The sequence below is a fragment of the Bos indicus x Bos taurus genome, chromosome 4, assembly GCF_003369695.1.
Source record: "Bos indicus x Bos taurus breed Angus x Brahman F1 hybrid chromosome 4, Bos_hybrid_MaternalHap_v2.0, whole genome shotgun sequence".
NCBI lineage: Eukaryota > Metazoa > Chordata > Mammalia > Artiodactyla > Bovidae > Bos > Bos indicus x Bos taurus.
The window spans coordinates 65,841,433-65,858,393 of record NC_040079.1 but is presented as its reverse complement, the minus strand read 5'-3'; the positions used below and the strand labels follow the sequence as shown (position 1 = coordinate 65,858,393).

General features: G+C 36.2%; 1 protein-coding gene across 1 annotated transcript in view; it reads right to left on the bottom strand.

The window, feature by feature from the left end:
• FOXP2 (forkhead box P2) overlaps nucleotides 1-16,961 on the bottom strand; it is a 659,704-nt gene that overhangs the window by 63,561 nt on the left and 579,182 nt on the right. The window contains exons 7-9 of the mRNA XM_027539578.1: nucleotides 12,682-12,819; nucleotides 11,305-11,571; nucleotides 9,714-9,876 (exon numbers count right to left, since the gene is read on the bottom strand). Of these exons, the coding sequence (XP_027395379.1) occupies nucleotides 9,714-9,876; nucleotides 11,305-11,571; nucleotides 12,682-12,819 (568 nt within the window). The remainder of the gene's footprint in view (nucleotides 1-9,713; nucleotides 9,877-11,304; nucleotides 11,572-12,681; nucleotides 12,820-16,961) is intronic.

Sequence of the window (16,961 nt, the reverse complement as noted above, 5' to 3'; positions counted from 1 at the left end):
GCCATTTCTAAATCCAGCTTGAACATCTGGAAGTTCACAGTTCACATACTGGTGAAGCCTGGCTTGGCGAATTTTGACCATTATTTTGCTAGTGTGTGAGATGAGTGCAATTGTGTGGTAGCTTGAGCATTCTTTGGCATTATTTTTCTTTGGGATTGAAATGAAAACTGACCTTTTTCCTGTGGCCACTGCTGAGCTTTCCAAATTTGCTGGCATATTGAGTGTAGCACATTCACAGCATCACATTTTAGGATTTGAAATAGCTTAACTGGAATTCTGTCACTCCACTAGCTTTTTTAGTAGTGATGTTTTGTAAGGCCCACTTGACTTCACATTCCAGGATGTCTGGCTCTAGGTGAGTCATCACACCATCGTGACTATCTGGGTCTTGAAGATCTTTTTTGTATAGTTCTTCTGTGTATTCTTGACACCTCTTCTTAATATCTTCTGCTTCTGTTCAGTTCAGTTCAGTCACTCAGTCATGTCCGACTCTTTGTGACCCCATGAATTGTGGCACACCAGGCCTCCCTGTTCATCACCAACTCCTGGAGTTTACCGAAACTCATGTCCATCGAGTCGATGATGCTATCCAGCCATCTCATCCTCTGTCATCCCCTTCTCCTCCTGCCCCCAATACCTCCCAGCATCAGGGTCTTTTCCAATGAGTCAACTCTTTGCATGAGGTGGCCAAAGTACTGGAGTTTCAGTTTTAGCATCAGTCCTTCCAATGAACACCCAGGACTGATCTCCTTTAGGATGGACTGTCTCCTTGCAGTCTTCTGTTGCTGCTACTGATAAGCCGCTTCAGTCGTGTCCGACTCTGTGCGACCCCAAAGACGGCAGCCCACCAGGCTCCCCTGTCCCTGGGATTCTCCAGGCAAGAACACTGGACTGGGTTGCCATTTCCTTCTCCAATGCATGAAAGTGAAAAGTGAAAAGTGAAAGTGAAGTCGCTCAGTCGTGTCCGACTCGTAGCAACCCCATGGACTGCAGCCCACCAGGCTCCTCCGTCCATGGGATTTTCCAGGCAAGAGTACTGGAGTGGGGTGCCATTGCCTTCTCTGAGTCTTCTGTTAGGTCCATACTATTTCTGTCCTTTATTGAGCTCATCTTTGCATGAAATGTTCCCTTGGTATCTCTAATTTTCTTGAAGAGATCTCTGGTCTTTCCCATTCTCTTGTTTTCCTCTATTTCTTTGCGTTGATCACTGAGGAAGGCTTTCTTATCTCTTCTTGCTATTCTTTGGTACTCTTCATTCAAATGTGTATATCTTTCCTTTTCTCCTTTGCCTTTTGCTTCTCTTCTTTTAAAGCTATTTGTAAGGCCTCCTCAGACAAGCATTTTGTCTTTTTGTATTTCTTTTTCTTGAGGATGATCTTGATCCCTGCCTCCTGTATAGTTCTTCAGGCACTCTGACTATCAGATCTAATCCTTTGAATCTATTTCTCACTTCCACTGTATAATTGTAAGGGATTTGATTTAGGTCATACCTGAATGGTGCAGCGGTTTCCCTACTTTCTTCAATTTAAGTCTGAATTTGGCAATAAGGAGATCATGATCTGAGCCACAGTCAGCTCCTGGTCTTGTTTTTTTCTGACTGTATAGAGCTTCTCCATCTTTGGCTGCAAAGAATATAATCATCCTGACTTCAGTGTTGACCATCTGGTGATGTCCATGTGTAGAGTCTTCTCTGTGTTGTTGGAAGAGGGTGTTTGTTCTGACCAGTGTGTTCTCTTGGCAAAACTCTATCAGCTTTTGCCCTGCCTCATTCTGTACTCTAAGGCGAAATTTGCATGTTACGCCAGGTATTTCTTGACTTCCTACTTTTGTATTCCAGTCCCCTATAATGAAAAGGACATCATATTTGGGTGTTAGTTCTATAAGGTCTTGTAGGTCTTCATAGAACTGTTCAACTTCAGCTTCTTCAGGATCACTGGTCAGGAGATAGACTTGGATTACTGTGATATTGAATGGTTTGCCTTGGAAACAAACAGAGATCATTCTGTCGTTTTTGAGATTGCAACCAGAACTCTTTTGTTTCAGAATTTTTGTTGATTATGATGGCTACTCCATTTCTTCTAAGGGATTCTTGCCCACTATAGTAGATATAATGGTCATCTGAGTTAAAATCACCCATTCCAGTCCATTTTAGTTTGCTGATTCGGTTTGTTGCTATTCACTGCCAGTACTATAGACAAGCATTAAAAGGTTTCTTCTTTCAGGAGTTGAAAGAAAAACAATAATTGCTAATCAAATTCCATATAATACCACAGATAAATCAAGTAATTCTTTATTCCTAGAGTCAGAGTTTGTAGAATAACTACTAGGTGCCAAGCACTGTGCTAAGAATTAATGAAAATTTGGTAATTCATATCTAGATTCACATCTAGATTATACATCCTTAAGGCACACACAATTTAAAAATTCCAGTGGTCTCACATACTGGTAAAAATTATTAATACATGAGCAGCTCTCTGACACTCAAAAATAAAAATAATTCTTTCCATGTCCTTTTATTTTCTACATTCAGTAATAGTTTTGTTATTAAATAAGTAATTTTAATATGGCATTATGTAAAGTCAGTCTACTTGAATTAATTAATTTAATAATGGTCTGCTTATTTTAGGGTTACTCAAAACTAAAACTAATAAAAGTATATTTTTGTAGAGTATTATATTATTCATATGTATATTGAACCAATCTGATATTAAATAATTTGAATTATTGAAATATTAATTTTTACTTTTCATCTTAAATTTTACAATTTGAAAAACCAGTATACACACATGGGCAAAATAACTGAACTGCAGAGAAGGGTATGCCTTGCAAACTTAAATTTCCATACTAGTCCTGACCTCTGTGTCCCCAGAACTCCTCTCCAGTGGCAACAATTATTGCAGTTGGTGAGCTGTCCCTCAGAGAGCCACGTGTTGATTTATAATTTGCCAAACCTAACATCTATTGATCTGTATTTGACTAGGAGCTTACTATAACCTGTATGCAAAATGCCCCTGTTTAAAATCTATTTTCAATGAGAGGTGTACCAAATAAACATTTTGTTCAAATGCTGAATTACAGGGAGTAAAACTAGTTTTTTTTGCTGAAACTGAGACCAAAAGCAAGTATCTCAACCAAGGAAAGGAATTTCTAGGATACAGGAATACATCTGACATAAAAACTGTTCCTGCTATGATTTAACTATTAAATGTTCACAGTTTGATATTCTCTTACAAAAACAATGATTTCTCTTTTTTCTTGATTATGATATCTTAATGTGGCAAAGTTCTCCCACAACTCATAAAGAATTAACAGTCTTATGGACTCTGTGGGAGAGGGAGAGGGTGGGGAGATTTGGGAGAATGACATTGAAACATGTAAAATATCATGTAAGAAACGAGTTGCCAGTCCAGGTTTGATGCACAATACTGGATGCTTGGGGCTAGTACACTGGGACGACCCAGAGGGATGGTATGGGGAGGGAGGAAGGAGGAGGGTTCAGGAGGGTTCAGGATGGGGAACACATGTATACCTGTGGCAGATTCATTTGGATATTTGGCAAAACTAATACAATTATGTAAAGTTTAAAAATAAAATTAAATTAAAAAAAAAAGACATATAACCTAAACATTAAATCCAATTTAATCTCTATCTTCCTATCTCATTTAAATTTTCTCAAAAACTAACTCAATATATTTTTAATATTTCCCCATGTATTTATTTATCCCTGTTAGCTTTTTTAAAACCCAATTTTATTATTTTTTGAGTCAATTTTTTAAAACTTAAAAAAATAGTTTGTTTTTGGCTCTGCTGGGTCTTTGTTGCTACATTGGCTTTTCTCTAGTTGCAGAAAATGGGCGCTACTCTCTAGCTGCTGTATGCTAGCTTCTCATTGCAGAGGCTTCTCATTGCAGAGCACAGGCTGTAGGGTGTGGGCTTCAGCAGTGGCAGCACGTGGGCTCATTAGTTGCGGCTCCTGTTCTCTAGAGCACAGGCTCACTAGTTGTGGTGCATGGGCTTAATCGCTCTTCAGTATGTAGGCTCTTCCCAGATCAGGGGTTGAACCTTTGTCTCCCGGATTAGCAGGCAGATTCTCTACCGATGAGCCACCAGGAAAGTCACCCTCAGTTAGTTTTTAATGCATAACAGCATTCACAGGTAACTTGCAAAGTTTTAGTACCCCAACAATAAATTTTCATTCAAACTTTATCTCACTGATGGAGTTTCCAGGATGTAAAACTCCAAAGAAGATTTCCTTAAGTTACAAATAGAAGGTTTATTTGGTAAGTGAAAGGGAATACTAAGATGGTAACAATAATTCTTTATGACTTACATTGTTCATAATGCTAGTACTATTACCCTTATTATATATATGTTCTATGTAAGCCTATTATCACAGATAAAGCAAAAACTTAAGGATGCCAGAGTGGTGTTGAAGTAGGAATTTGGCTATTTAGAGTTTCACAAGCAGAACATGAAGTCAAAGCCAAATAGCTGACTTTGACTGAACACTGATGCCAAAGATGAACTTCAGCAGAGTCCTAACTCAACATAAAGGACATTATTATACTTTATTTCAAAATATATCTTTTTTTTTTATTGTTCAACAATTCTCTGATTCCAAGCTCATCTAGTTTGACAAATAGATTTTGTTAGTTCAAAATTGCACTGGTTTTTATCCAAAATTCCCTGTTAGGTCTCTCAGATTGGTAATGAAAATGTTTATTTTAGACAGGTATTATAAATTCAAAAAATTTTTAAAAGTTGGAATGAAACATATATGTATATGTGTGTATGTGTATACACACATACATACACATATATGTATATGTGTGTATGTGTACACACATATATGTATATGTGTGTATGTATATACACACACATACATACACATATATGTATGTGTTTTTGTTGTTTGGTTGCTCAGTCATGTCCAACTCTTTGCATCCTCCTGGATTGTAGCCCACCAGGCTACTCTGTCCATGGGATTTCCCAGGCACAAATATTGGAGTGGATTGCCATTTCCTTCTCCAGGGTAAGTATGTGTATACATATGTAAGTTCTTGGAGTAATACTGAATTTGTGAATATATACTGTGTATTGGGATACACTGACCTCATCTTATGTCAAAAATATATATCAAAATTTAAAGTGCATGTCACAATAATTTCATATTTTTTTAAGTTTTAATTTTTTAATCCTATTTAAGTACCATAGTAAACAAGGGTCAGTCAGTCAGTCAGTTCAGTTGCTCAGTCATGTCCAACTCTTTGCGACCCCATGAATCGCCGTATGCCAGGCCTCCCTGTCCATCACCAACTCCCGGAGTTTATTCCAAACTCATGTCCATCGAGTCAGTGATGCCATCCAGCCATCTCATCCTCTGTCATCCCCTTCTCCTCCTGCCCCCATTTTCCAATGAGTCAACTCTTTGCATGAGGTGGCCAAAGTACTGGAGTTTCAGCTTCAGCATCAGTCCTTCCAATGAACACCCAGGACTGATCTCCTTTAGGATGGACTGGTTGGATCTCCTTGCAGTCCAAGAGACTCTCAAGAGTCTTCTCCAACACCACAGTTCAAAAGCATCAGTTCTTCAGTGCTCAGCTTTCTTCACAGTCCAACTCTCACACCCATACATGACCACTGGAAAAACAATAGCCTTGACTAGACGGACCTTTGTTGGCAAAGTAATGTCTCTGCTTTTTAATATTCTACCTAGGTTGGTCATAACTTTCCTTCCAAGGAGTAAGCGTCTTTTAATACTATGTCATGAAGACATGTCACTAAATAATTATTAGTTGATATTTAAAGTACACTGTGCATTAAATACTTTTACAATCAGTAGTTTATTCTAGACGGATTTACAAATCCATCCTTTCTTATTTGACTTCTGTATACCAACAGTCACTCTATATACAAACTTAGAGATCATAATTTAATTGCCTACTTTACATTAAAATCCAGGATTGTAGTAACTGTAGTAATGTTCATGATGACTTTAAATACTCAGTATTTAAAATGCCTTACTTTAAAATGATAAAATATAACATTGCATCATTTTGCAACATAGAGAAAAATGTCTGTGAATTTCTTTATCAAAATTATAAATTTCTAATGTCTAATTCTCATGCACAAATTTTTATACAGTTGAAAAAAAATCATAGCTTTAAAAGTAGTCTGAACAAGCTGTGTTAAATCATGGGGATAAATACTGCTAGTATAGCATATTTTTTAAGATACAATGAGACTATTATCATTGCATATTAATCCTACTTTGTTTTCATATGGTTATTATTTGTAACTAATTGATCAACCAACCAAAAACCTCATGCAAAGTTAACTGAGAAGCTGTTAAAAAAATAATTAAAACATTTTTGTTCAAAACAGGCAGTAGCTGAGGCAAAGATTCAGCTTTTTTCCTTTTACAATTACTTTTTTACTTTGTCCCACTTTAACTTTGAAATTCCACAAGTGTGCTATGAACTCATGTTTCTTTAGCATAGCTGGTTTATCTGACACATTCCTTCTGAGTTTGGCTGATGAGTCTCCACAATGGCACTTTCCGTACATTTATCTAAACAGTTGAAAACACAATGGTGACTTCCATCTCTTTTGTTTGGACCCAGAGATTATCACACTAAGAGAAGTAAACCAGACAGAGAAAGACAAGTATCATATGATACCACTTATACGTGGAATCCAAATGAAAAATGACACAAATGAACTTATATATAAAACAGAAATAACCCCACAGACATAGAAACAAATGTATGGTTACCGAAGGGCATAGGGGAGGGAGGGTAAACTAGGAGTTCGGGATTCTGCATCACATTACTATACATAAAATAGATAACCAACAAGGACTTACTATATAGTACAGCAAACTACAGTCAATATTTTTTAATAACCTATGTGAGAAAAGAATCTGAAAAAGAATATATGTGTATATATATATATTCTTTCTGTATATATTTTTGTGTATATATATATATATGAATCACTTAACACTTTAAACTATCACAACAGTGTAAGTCTACTATATTTCAATTAAAAAACTGTTTAAATCCATTTTCTGCTCAAACCAAGACTGCTCAAATGTTTTCAGTTTTACTTCTTTTCCCTCAGCATTTTCCATTCTGTGTGTTTTATTTCTCATGTATTTTATGGAGATACAAATGGAAGAAAAATAAGTGGTGATCAATCACTTTAAATAGTAGAGAAATAGTGAATCATTACATTGTGTAACATCAGGGACTAACTCAGGGTTGTAAGTCAATCTTTTCATGATGTATGTAAGCCAAGTCACTATGCTGCATACCTTAAATTTATACAGTGCTGTATATAAATTATATCTCAATAAAACTGGAAAAAAACAAGAAAAACAAAGGAGATAATTCTATCAAAAAAAAAAGCTCAGGAATAAGAGAAAGTTTTCATTTAAAAACTATTAGAATGGTTATATCATAATGAATTTCCTTGTTCACAAGATATTTGTATGTTTGATTTTAAAGGATGCAGTTCAACAAGTATATTTTATAGAAGTTACATTTTGTTTCTATGAGCATTTTAAACATTTTTTAAATGTTTGAATGGTTTTACTCAAATAAAATCATGCTGGTTTATTCCAATTCTCTTTGGAATGACACAGAAAAAAATGGTTTTACTGCCTTGTTTTTCTTTCACAATTTAAACTTTATCTCTCTTGATTTCTTCAGAGTAATGCAATCAGGTGAATTAGAGTATCTAAAGTCAAATGAAAGAGGAATTCTGGGGAAATTAAGCCATAGAGATAGTAATTTGATAAATAAAGAGAAAAACATCTACCCTGGTATTTTTAACTTAATGTGCAACAAACAAAAACTTGAATATTTAAAAGGCTCTTTTTTTTTCTTTGTAATTTATTTTTTTATTGAAGGATAATTGCTTCACAGAATTTTGTTGTTTTCTGTCAAACCTCAACATGAATCAGCCATAGGTATACATACATTCCCTCTGTTTTGAACCCCCCTCCCATCTCCCGCCCCATCCCACCCCTCTAGGTTGATACAGAGTCCCTGTTTGAGTTTTCTGAGCCATACAGCAAATCCCATTGGCTATCTATTTGACATGTGGTAATGTAAATTTCCATGTTACTTGCCTAATTATAATTTTTTGGTATACTTAATCATTTTTTATTTTTTTCAGTGTCTCCTACAGAGGCAGAAAAATGCATAGCAAGTATTACTACAATGTGAGCTCCCCTGGAACAAGCATAAATGATTTGAATTAAAGTTCATTTGGATTAAAGCTTATTCCAACAAAATCCTAATGGAAATTAGAATATGCTTTCCATTATATTTATAGATACATGAATTTTACCAGTATTGAGAATTTTAGCACACAAAGAACCATTTTGTTTACTATTCTGTTTTCTTTTTTTACTTAGAACCCTTTCCATTTCCCCAAAGTTGAGTACAATAATGAATACATACAATTTTATATTTGTATGCTATTGTGTTATTGAATTATTAAAGCACATCCAAGTTTTTCTTATCAGAAAAATAAGAATACAACTGACAACTTTTTAAAGCTATAATTCATAATTATAGCAACATCATTTTAGAGAAAGGAGGATCAATATGGTCCAGGATGTATGAGGAGGTCCCCCAAGCATAACTTGGAATATTCTCTGTAGGAATACATAAAGCCTCCCTTTTATATGTAGGGATTTTAGTGTGCAGATTAGGAGTGTCTATCTTTTTCTTAGCAGTTGTTCACCAAAACTCCTATCAGCTCACTTATGTTAAATAGAGTGTTGTTAGCCTTCTCACTAATCCAATTCCCTGCAGATCTTCAGTATATATTTGATACCTTGAATTGTGCTGTTCTTACACGTTTTCTTCTGTAAAACAAATAAATACACATTTAATATCTAACAAAGCACTTGAGCGCAGTTTACCAAACACTTAAAAAGCAGTGTGTAATAAAATCTCTGAGTCTCAAGACAAAGAGGCATGCAACCATGTTAACAATCATGTTTTTTTCAATTTTTATTTTATAAAAGGGTATAGCTGAATTACAATGTTGTCAGTTTCAGGTACTCAGCAAAGTGACTTAGTTATACATATACTGCTGCTGCTGCTGCTGCTGCTAAGTCGCTTCAGGCATGTCCGACTCTGTGCGACGGACTCTGTGGACTCTGCCCCACAGACGGCAGCCCACCAGGCTCCTCCGTCCCTGGGATTCTCCAGGCAAGGACACTGGAGTAGGTTGCCATTTCCTTCTCCAAGTTATACATATATGCATCTATTCTTTTTCAGATTCTTTCCCCATATAGATTATTACAGAGTACGAGTAGAGTTCCCTATGCTATACAGTAGGTTTTTATTATCTATTTTATATACAGTAGTATGTGCATCTAAATCACATACTCAAAACTTCTACTAACTTTGGGTTTCGCTTGTTCTCCTTTGTCCAGCTGCTTTACTTGTAAGATTAGGTTGTTTGAGATTTTTTTGTTTCCTGAGGTAAAACTGTGTTGCTGTAAACTTCCCTCTCAGAACTGCTTTTGCTGCCCTGCAAAGGTTTTAAGTCACTCTGTTTTTGTTTTCATAACAATCATGTTTTAATAATAAACATGAAGGTCATAAAAAATTTCTCAAGGTATAGTTTAGACAGGCCACACAGTGATAGAAATGCAAGCTTAGAAATGACATGTGCACCATGTTTGTATGTACCTTGAGGCAGCGACTGGACTGGAAGTGCCGCCTGGCCAGGTGGGATCGAGATGAGTCCCTGACGCTGAAGGCTGAGCAGATGCTGCTGCTGCTGGAGTTGTTGCATCTGGAGAAGCTGCTGCTGGAAGACAAGCTGCTGGGCTGCCAACTGCTGCTGCTGCTGCTGGTGTCAGAAAACCCAACCCAGTGAATGAAAGGCAGAGTCTGTGCAAACAGTTCTCATATAGAAAAACACACATTCATTTCATTGCCCTGGTGCATTTGTGAATGGTCATCCCACCATCAAAGTTCAAGGGAAGAATGTGAGCAAGCTCTAGATTTTCAGTTTTCTTTCAATATTAACACAGCAGCAGAGAAAAGAGGATGGAACAAGGTCTAGAGAAAGTGTGTCACAATGGTTCAGACTTTTTAAATGGGCTTATTTCAGATGATAATAAATTTATTTATACTCAAAGAATGACACTTGATGGAAACAGTCAACTTCAACAGCACTTTTTATTTTTTTTTCCAACTCAGTAAGTTTGATCTGCAGAAGTCCATGACCGTGGTCTCTAGTGATCTATTAGTAAACTGGGATGTAGCCTTCATAGGACAGGCCTGTTAGCTCCCTCTCTTCCTCTTCTCTCTTACTGGAATATATTAAAGGCAGAATTATGTTCAAGGCCCCAAAACGTGCCCTTATTATAAGGAAAAGTATAAGTTCCAATTTTGTGAGGCATTACAAGACAAACCAGACTCCTTTTGGACTCAGGAGGGTATGAGAAGGCAGTCACACTTCAGAGAAAGACAAGCTGCTGTGGAAGACCTTTCCTTTTTAGTTTGGGAAAAAGAGAAACTTCTGATGCGCTCACTGGAAAACAGACTGCATAATGGAGCAAGTCATGTGGATTGCCCAAAGCCTCCGGAGAAATAAGGGAGCAATTTCTATTCTGTAGTTGATGGCTGTCTGAAATTCTATTCACAAATCCAAACAGAAACAAAGCCTCAGGGGGTCAAAACTGTTTCCTGTACGTTTGCATAATGGGCAGCTTGAAGACAACAGCTCTGATACCTGCTGATCAATTTAACTACTTCAACATGTTTTGTTTGTATTATGTTTATATTTGATGCAGTTTGCTGACAAGTGCAAGCTAGGCCTGAGAAGCCAGCTTGTCAGTTTGATTTATGAGCATATCAAACTGGAACTTTCTACTCGCCACTCCAAACCTACAGTAGCAGTCATTAATCAGGGGCCTGTGACTTTGAAATCTGTGCCCAACCACTTTCTCCGTTTTTCCCCCCACAACCCCCAATAACAGGCTCAATTTGCATGCATGTTCTCTGAGCTGCACCACTGAGAAAAATAAGGTTCCCTCACCAACTTAGATTCTCCGTGCATACAAGATAATCAGTACTTTGTCCACCACACAGCTTGCTCTTTGTACACTGTGATTCATTAGTGAACATTAGACGACAGCAGCATTGGATTATAACTCTCAAGTCCCATGCTACAAAAAAGGAGAACAGGAGAGTTCCACTGTCACTGCTATTAAGCTCAGTACAAATGTATAATAGTGCATCTTTGACAGCAAGAGCCTGGTGATAGGAAGACCAAAGACTGCCCTGGCCTCTCTGTGCCCTTCCCAACCTCGCGCTCCTCTGCATGGATGAGCTGGCCGGATCCTACCTCTTTTGCTTGCTTTCCAGGATGCTGTTGCTGCGGCTGCTGCTGTTGCTGCTGCTGTTGTTGCTGCTGCTGCTGTTGCTGCTGCTGCTGCTGTTGCTGTTGCTGCTGCTGCTGCTGCTGCTGTTGCTGCTGCTGCAAAAGCTGAAGATGTAACTGCTCTTGCTGTTTCTTGTAAAACTCTTGTAGTTGTTGCTGAATAAACCATTTTGACTTTAATAAATAAAGGCAAAAGTTGCATGTATTATAAACCTCCTAAACTCTTCTACACTGGTACAGGGTAGAGTCTCCATTAAGATTCATCTCACAAGAAAAACAACCAATATGCACTGGATTCCAGGAGACAGATCTACATATATTTTTTTTTTTTTCCCAAGCCAGTTCTGAAACTTCGCAATTCAGAGTCCAAAATATCCTAAATGAAGGGGTATAGAAAAATCTGTATTCTAAAGTGCTAGAGCCAAATGAATAACCTAGATTATTATATCTGCCGTCTACTCTACCATTTATAAGAACCAACTACAGAGTTACGTAAGATTAGGGTGACCGGTTCTTACCAGAAAAAAAAACTGTAATCCATCAGATGGACAGAAGATCAGAGTTAGAAATATAAGCAGTTGGTCTGTGGTCACCATCACAGAACATAGCAAAGTAATTAAATCTATAAGAATTCAGGTAAAGCACATTATTTTCTCTATGAAAAATTAAGTCTATGACTAAAGTCCACTTTATATAAACTTGAGGCTCCAATAATATATATATATATTAGGAACATTAGTTCTTTTGTTATTTGAAAAAGATAAATCTCATGAATTGGTGGCTCAGCTGCTCAACTTTGTTATAATAAGTAGATACTTCTATTCCTAAATTCCAAATGAATTTTGAAAAGGAAAATTTGAGATGTTACTTTTCCATTGTAGCAGTAGGTCAGAATCACTTTCATCCTTATGTGAACTAAAAGGAGTATTGGAGGGTTAGGAATTTCAAAAAGAACAATTACCTGTAGGTCTCTTTGCACTTTTGCAGGCAAGTCTACAAATCCAATGCACCTAAGCATTTAAATATTTAAATATTGATTTATCTCATGTTGAAATGACAATTCTTTCGGCTCTTACTCTAGATGTTAATGACTTTAAAAAGACTAAGGGGTTTAAACTTTCCTAAGCAGTTCTGCAATTACAATGCTATATGTATATTCCAGGATACAGACAGGTTGTCCTTTCTGGTGGAGAAAGAATTTGTCATTTATGCCCATGGCACTGTCAGCACAGGTGCTAGAATTCCAAAGTAGGTAACCCACATTACCTGCTGCAGCATGACTGCCTGCTGCTGCTGGAGAAGGGCTTGGAGTTGCTGAGGAGACAGGACTTGCTGCTGAAGGATTTGCTGCATTTGCTGAGGGGTGATCACCTGGGGAGTCATCATGGCCACCGACACAGGCACCTTGATGGAGGCAGAAGGAGAAAGAGTGGATGTCACCAAATGTTAACTGACTTCAGAGCTCTATGGCATCCCTACCAAATCCTTTATTAATGATGACCAATCAATTTTATAGAATATTTGTTATATTATTTAACTATTTAACAATGGCATTAAGGTACCCCAGTATTTAGACACTGGGTTTTCAAAGGCATCAGATATTATCAGATTCCACCTTTATATTCCATACCTTTTATGTATTATGCTAAGATGTGTTGCTTTGACTAGCATAGTTAGAAATAAATAATAACATGTCAGTTTTCTCAATACTTCATAACTGATTATCTTACCAATGGCACAGTGCTACAAGTTAAAAACCTTTCAAAATAGTTTACTGGTATGATTCAGATAGATGTAATAATGATTAAACAACTGAAAAATACACATTTAAATATCTGTTATCAAAGCTAGTAAAAAGAATGTATGTGCAGTGTGCTGCTGCTGCTGCTAAGTCGCATCAGTCGTGTCCAACTCTGTGCGACCCCATAGAGGGCAGCCTACCAGGCTCCCCAGTCCCTGGGATTCTCCAGGCAAGAACACTGGAGTGGGTTGCCATTTCCTTCTCCAATGAATAAAAGTGAAAAGTGAAGGTGAAGTCGCTCAGTCGTGTCCGACTCTTAGAGACCCCATGGACTGCAGCCCACAAGGCTCCTCCATCCATGGGAGTTTCCAGGCAAGAGTACTGGAGTGGGGTGCGATGTGCAGTGTACTTACTCATAAAATAGAACCACCATCTTCAAATTATGTATAAATATATATATATATTATACATAGTACTAGAAAAATATACACAGTAATACATATTACTACAGGAGTATATATAGTAACTAATATAGGATATTTGTTTATTTACTTATATACCCCCAGAAAATAGCTACACAAATAGGTCCTCTCAAAGAAAGGATCTTAAGTTTAATATTATAGCTTATCCTTTAAGCATTTTCCTATTTCAAGCTAACTAAACTTATACCAGGAAGTCCGGAAATATAAAGATTACTCAATGGTTATTCATTAATTTGAAAAAAAGTTAAGGTATTTTGCTCAAAATGTTCTTTCTACCATTTACTTCCCTTTCAAAGTTGTTAATAAAGAGCTGAAAAGGATATGAGGAGAGTGAGAAAGAAATAGAGCAGAAAAATGAAGCAAGGAAAATGCAAAGTAAGGAAAAGCAGGGAGAAAGTCTGACAGGAAGAGAGAAATTCTGTAGAGAGACAAGTACAGGTAAAGGCTGGCAAAGAGGTGAACAAGGAGCCCTCCTACACAGAAGCCTGGGGCGTCCATCTGCTCAATGAGGTGGCAGTCACACTCTTTGAAGACATGTCTTATACTAATCAGGAATCAGACAACTTGTCAACTTGCCAAGTTTGCAACTTTGAAAAAGCAATCACTTTCTTTCCTAGAAAAAACAATTCATTTTTACTGTATTTAAAAGCAAGTATTTATATAAACACTGGTTTTGAACAAATTCTTAGAACAACATGTGTCTTTGAAAAGAGAAAATAGGAATCATAGACATGGTTCACAATTTATCCTAAGCCATTTTTAACACAGTTCAAACTTTTTGAGTTTGGCACTTTATGTCATAAAGAAAGGAGAAATTAATAATGAAAACAAATTTAGAAGAAAAAAAAGAGAAATTCAGGGTGAATTAACTCTTCTCTCTTAAAAAAAAGAGAAACACTTATACTTCATATTTCATACTAAAGAAAGAGTATTTTCTATCCTTTGCTATCTTGAAATATGGATTCATTATATGTCATTTTGTAACTTGAAGGGAAAGGATCACTGAATAACAGAAAGGAACTCAAAAGTAATTTTAAAAAATGTTCCTGAATTTTTTAGAACATACTCTCATACCTTTAGATTACTGTACTTGAAAATATCATAATAAGGCTTTCTGAAATGTATGCTATAAAATTAACTGATCCAATAGGTGTCAAGCTGTTTAAAAATTTAATGGACAGTTTACTTAATTGTTCTTTGATAAACAAAAAGAGATGGTTAGACAATAGTTTGGGAAAAAGAAAATCTATATACAAAAAAGCCTTTTGTTCCAGTAATCATTTGCCTCATACTATCTCCAAATAACAAGGAATCAAACTGAAATGAAAGAACAGAGAAAGAGAAGTTAACTTTTAAAAGGGCTGCCAATCCAGATAAACACACAGATAAGTAGGTAGCTAGATCACATATACGTAGGCAGTTCGACACATACAAAGATACCTTCTATAGAGTCTATCATGTAATGAGAAGCTTGCCACGTTTCTTACCACTTTTTAGCATATGGAACGCTTTCACTTAAATTATCTCTGTCTGCAAACAAAAGTATATTATGTGTAACTGATAACAAATGTACTTGGTAATAAAAGTTTTAAGAATGCAATAATACAATGCAAGTTTTCAGTCAGGTTTCACCTTATACAAATTATGTTACCTATATCTTGTTCGTAGTCTGACTGATTTGGTATATGCTGCTGCTGCTGCTAAGTTGCTTCAGTCGTGTCCAACTCTGTGCGACCCCATAGACAGCAGCCCACCAGGCTCCCCCGTCCCTGGGATTCTCCAGGCAAGGATTTGGTGTATAAGCAGGGCTTAAACAAGTTCTCTATCTTTGCATTCTTTAGAGTTCATTAGCCCTTTCACCACGGTTAAATTAACTGTTTTTTTAATTCTTAAAATGATTTGTGAGTGTTTTCCTTACATCTAAAAGTTTATGACATAAATAACCATCAAATCAACGTTATTCTACAATCCTATGTATCATACTTATGTGATATTCTGAAAATTTTAAGCATTTTCTGACTTACTATCTAGGACATTGCCATCTAAAATTGGCAAAATACAGATATAAGGATGGATATGTAGGTGGAAAAAAGGTAACTAACGGAGCATTCTACTTCCATATGTACTAAACACAAACTGTAATTATACTTATAGGAAAGCACAAGTGCACTTCTGAGGGATTTCTAACATTACAAATAAGCCAATACTATCACTTCTAAATCCACATTACATAAACTCATCCAAAATAAAACATTTGGGGCTACTAAAAATTAAAAATATTTTATTAAGTAGAAAGTTCATTTCTCCTACAACAAATGTCAATTACATGTTATATGTAGACTGCTCCATTGGCCTTGTTTAGAATATGCAGAATTTCTCCACTTTTAAGTGAAACATTCTAAGTTACACATTTCCTTTATTCCTCCTTTATCACTTTTGTTACTGTTACATTGCATTTCTTTGCTACTGCAAGCTACTTCAGGAATTCACTGACAAAGATGAATAGATTAACTGAGTACATAAAATTTTTTGAAGATTATGCCACTTTATCAATATTTAAGCAGGTAAAAACAGCATCAGATTTGTCTATGGATAACTTTCATATATAAATATATACCCATGCAAGTTAAGTGTTAAGCTAAAGGAAATATTTTCCACTAGATATATACTTTTATTCATGCAAATATTCTAATGAGAGATCACAATTTAGATGTGATTGAGGAGGGGAGGGAGATGTTTATCTCAGATGTTTTCTGGTGAGAAGGCAAATAAAAGTCTGATTAGGTCTAAAAAATATAGTACATTATGCACCTACCAAAAGGAACAGCTGGTTTAAAATGGGTGTCCCAGTGACAACTGTAGTCTATCAATTAAACTCTTCAAGAGTGAAAAAAGGAGACACAGTCAACACTGGTTGAGAGATTTTTCTTTTTTTTTCTCTCTTAATATTTACTATACTGACAGAACTAAAATTCCCACAGTGATGCACAAAATAAGGCTTTCATTTACCCTTATTTATTTTCTCATTAGCTGAATTAAGCACAAATGATATGTAGCTCTGTGTACCGAGACATACGCGTAAAGACAAGGTTATATATTCTGAGATGAAAGAGGGGAAATTATGAAACTTGAAATGAGTCAAAATGGTACAAGCTGAAAGCATTTAGATATTATACCAACATAGGTTGCTAATGACTTCACATGTTTTAAGAAATAAATTATGCCTTTACATTAAACTTCTAAGTGTACCTCATTGAAAAGGTTAAAAAGTTAAGAGACAATGCAAAGATCATGTCTCCCTTCAAATGAAACTTAAGAGTTAG